The sequence below is a fragment of the Pelmatolapia mariae genome, linkage group LG3_W (genome assembly GCF_036321145.2).
Source record: "Pelmatolapia mariae isolate MD_Pm_ZW linkage group LG3_W, Pm_UMD_F_2, whole genome shotgun sequence".
NCBI classification, from domain to species: domain Eukaryota; kingdom Metazoa; phylum Chordata; class Actinopteri; order Cichliformes; family Cichlidae; genus Pelmatolapia; species Pelmatolapia mariae.
The window spans coordinates 64,300,975-64,304,560 of record NC_086229.1 but is presented as its reverse complement, the minus strand read 5'-3'; the positions used below and the strand labels follow the sequence as shown (position 1 = coordinate 64,304,560).

Below are 3,586 nucleotides of genomic sequence, written 5' to 3'. Positions count from 1 at the left end.
CACAGAACGCGAGCGGCTCTTTATAAGAGCCTCTAACCAAAAGCACATAAAAAGAATAAATGGTCAGCTGAATAGAAAACAGCAAATAATTAACCTCCAGTAACAAACAGGCTGAAGCGTCTTTCTCATGGAAAGAACAGTTAAATAAAGCTTCACAGATTAGAGGAAGGAAACATGTGACTCGTGCAGTGAGGCATTTCTAAATTGGTGTCAAGTACAAAAATATTGATGAATATCAGATTTGTGTGAAACATCCGTACATACAGTTTATGAATGAAGCCCAGTGATTCTGGCATTAGTCATTATTCTAATATTAACACTCAGTCGAATGAGCCAATGACATTCTGTAAATGTGTTTTTCTCCTCATCAACAAATCCCATAAAAACTGTGAAGATGAACAAACACTGTAGTTCACAGAGTCTGACAGACAGCACAGAGACACACTGACACAGTCTGAACAGGTTTGATGATAATCAGAGAAATTTATCATCAAACAAACTCTGGACGTGTTTGATGTCTGTCTGCTGGATGATCAGATCATCTGTCTGTACCTGAATGTTCACTGACAACACAGAGAGTCTGAACAGCAGCAGGAGAAAAACTCGGAGACATTTGAAACAAGCTGAAGTTCAACAGGAGGCTGGAATGAATCCTGACTCGGTCGTTGTTTATTTTTATTGTAAATCAAAAAACAACCAACAGCAATTGTAACAAACACAGCAGAAACTGAAAGACCAACAGTGAGTCCAGCAGATCCATCCTCCTTCCCTCCAGCCTCCTTCCCTCCATCCTCCTTCCCTCCTGCCTCCTTCCCTCCAGCCTCCTTCCCTCCATCCTCCTTCCCTCCATCCTCTTTGTCTCCTCCTGTCTGACCTGCAGGTGAGAAACAGGTGTGAGGTGTCAGCTGTCAGGTAGGTGATGAGTGAAGAACAGAACAGAATCCATTTCCTCTTCAAACTGCTGTCAGACATTATCTACTGCACTCTGATCACATCACTCAGACCAGCTGCTTTCTACAAAGTCTCATCAACAACATCTTTAGAAACAAACATCAACAACCAGGAAGCAGCTTCACCTCTGATCACACACACACTCAACTCTACTCACTCACCTGGAGGAACAACACTCAGGTAGATGCTGCTGACGGGCCGAGTCTTCAAAAGGGCTCTTTTCCTGCGGTTTGCTCCTCTCATGAAGACACGACACTCGTATGTTCCAGTGTCATTAATCGTCACATTCTTCAGAATCAAAGACACGTCTCCATCCTTCATCTGTCTGTCCTGCAGATCCACCCGGTTCTTAAAAGATGGATGCTGCTCATCTGGAACAAACTGATCATCCCGGTACAAAAGCACATATTCATCTCCCAGGTCAGCTCTGCTCCACTTTACAACTATGATGTTGTTTGGAGCTCGACATGGCAGAGTGACGTCCTGTCCAGACTCAGCTGTGATGGTTTTCTGGTCTGAAAGAGGAAACAACACAGAGCAGAGAGGTTAAAGTTCAAAGTACAACTGTTGATTTCTACAGCAGTCAATCAGAAACATACGCAATATATTCACTGTTAATATTTATAAAAGTACAGTATGTTACAATATTTACTGGAGCTAACTATGTAAAAATCATTTATTTTAATGGTGCAGAGTGTGTGTTGAGCAAAACATTAGCTTCAGGAAGCAGAACAGAAAAATAAAGAAAGTGCTCTTTGGACTGTGCCAAGTGTGCCACATGATGGTGGAATTATTCATAAATGATTGGAGTATTATTGTTTTTAAGTAGCAGCTCATTTTAAATTAAACATTTCAAACAGCTTAACAAATACAAGCAAACACAAAGTATTTGTGGGCAGTTGGATCAAAGTGTGTGTGTGTGTGTGTGTGTGTGTTGTTATGTGTGCGTTGAAATGAAAACATAAACATTTCTTTATTCAAATGTCATACGACACAGGACAGAATCATTTCAACTCAAAATTTCAAAGGTTTTCACCCTGAAAACACAGCAAAGCTTAAATGTGGTTGAGTCAAAAACTTTCAGTGATTTAATCAGATTTAACTAAATATTCTGTACATGCAGTTCTTTATGTCTCACTTCGTACTGGCCACAGTTCAAAGAGCTGTCATGTTGGCTTGTGTAACTCCTGATTACATTTTGTAGATTGTAGCTGCTGAAGTCTACAAAGAACAGAAAAGCATGAGAAGCATGATCACACAGAAAACTAATCTACTGTAACTCACAATGCTGATTAATATGGGAATCATTTCAAAGACACTCTTTCCCCTCACTGCACAGCTACACCTGAAATTCAGTTTCCTCCACCTAAAACTCCAAATTTAACCCTTATTATTCATAAAGAAACATAATGTGTGAGAGAAAGCAGCCTCTCATTATAAGACACTGTGAGTCTCTGCATGCTGCCTTTATGCAGCTACAGCTGTTTGTATACACTGAACAAAAAGCTTTGTAGCTGTATACTGACTCCTGACACTACAGCACATCACACTGACACACACATTACACTTCTTTGTCTCTGTGCTGGAAACAGCACTGCTGACGAAGACACACAGCCTCATGTCTCCTTCACACACACAAAAATATTTTATTTATTTATTTATTTATATTTTACAATTATTATGAAAATGATTTGAAAAATATTATTAACCAACAAAACAGTAAAGATTGAAATATTAAACCAGGCTGATATTCTTGATCTCAGATGGAAACACTGTTTGGGTTCTAGCTGTTACACCTCGAGCAGAGCGACGCAGTTACAGCAGACATTTCTGTGTTCCCAAGTTCTGCTAAGCTGACATTATATCGTTATATAAAACCTTTTTTTTTGTATTTTCAGTGGATAATAGAATCTGAGTTTTAAACCTGACTCCTTTAGTTTCAATTTAAGGTTTAAATAAAGCCAAGAGTTGCCAGTGGTGCTAACAGATCCACCATTTTGTGTCTTACAGACACATAGATAGAAAGATAGAACAGCAGGCAGCCAGAGAAAAAGTGTGAAGCACCAAAAACAGGTGATTACAAATGAGTATGAATGAAATAATGTCTTTAAAACTGAATCTAATATATATAATACAAGCGGTCTTCCTCCATTTTATATTAGACTCTTAGCAACTCCAGTCTCTTCACACACAGACACTCATGAAAATGACTCTACTGCAAGTTATTTATCTGACAAGAATGAGAGATGTAAGATGTTGTTTGGTTTATAATAGTTAAATTATAAAACTTACCTGCTGAAACAAACACAAAAACAACGACAAACATCAGCGTGGAGCAGAGTGACGCAGTTACAGCAGACATGTCCGTGTTTTTGCTTCTGCTGATCTGACTCTTAGTTTGTTCTAAATGTCTGAGTCTGTTGGTATTTTCACTCAATAACTGAACCTGAGTTTAAACCTGACTACATCAGATTACATTTAAGGTTTAAATAAAGCTAAAGCTGCTGATTCAAACTCTTCTGTGTCTTTGAGGACGTCGCGTTAGAGTGACGTTTGGTAGGTTGGACTGAGGAAGAGTAGAAATAAGTGCGTAGTAACAAACGGGGTGAAGTGTCAAAGTTTTAGCGTTCAGTTG

The 3,586-nt window shown here is 39.0% G+C and overlaps 1 protein-coding gene across 1 annotated transcript; it reads right to left on the bottom strand.

Moving 5' to 3' along the window:
• Nucleotides 1-3,313, bottom strand: LOC134623866 (hepatitis A virus cellular receptor 2 homolog). Its single transcript, XM_063468875.1, has 3 exons — nucleotides 3,244-3,313; nucleotides 1,113-1,466; nucleotides 1-874 (listed from the first exon to the last, which is right to left on the bottom strand). The coding sequence occupies exons 1-3, from the start codon at nucleotides 3,311-3,313 to the stop codon at nucleotides 561-563; spliced, it is 738 nt and encodes a 245-aa protein (XP_063324945.1). The 3' UTR covers nucleotides 1-560.
• Nucleotides 3,314-3,586: the final 273 nt, after the last annotated feature.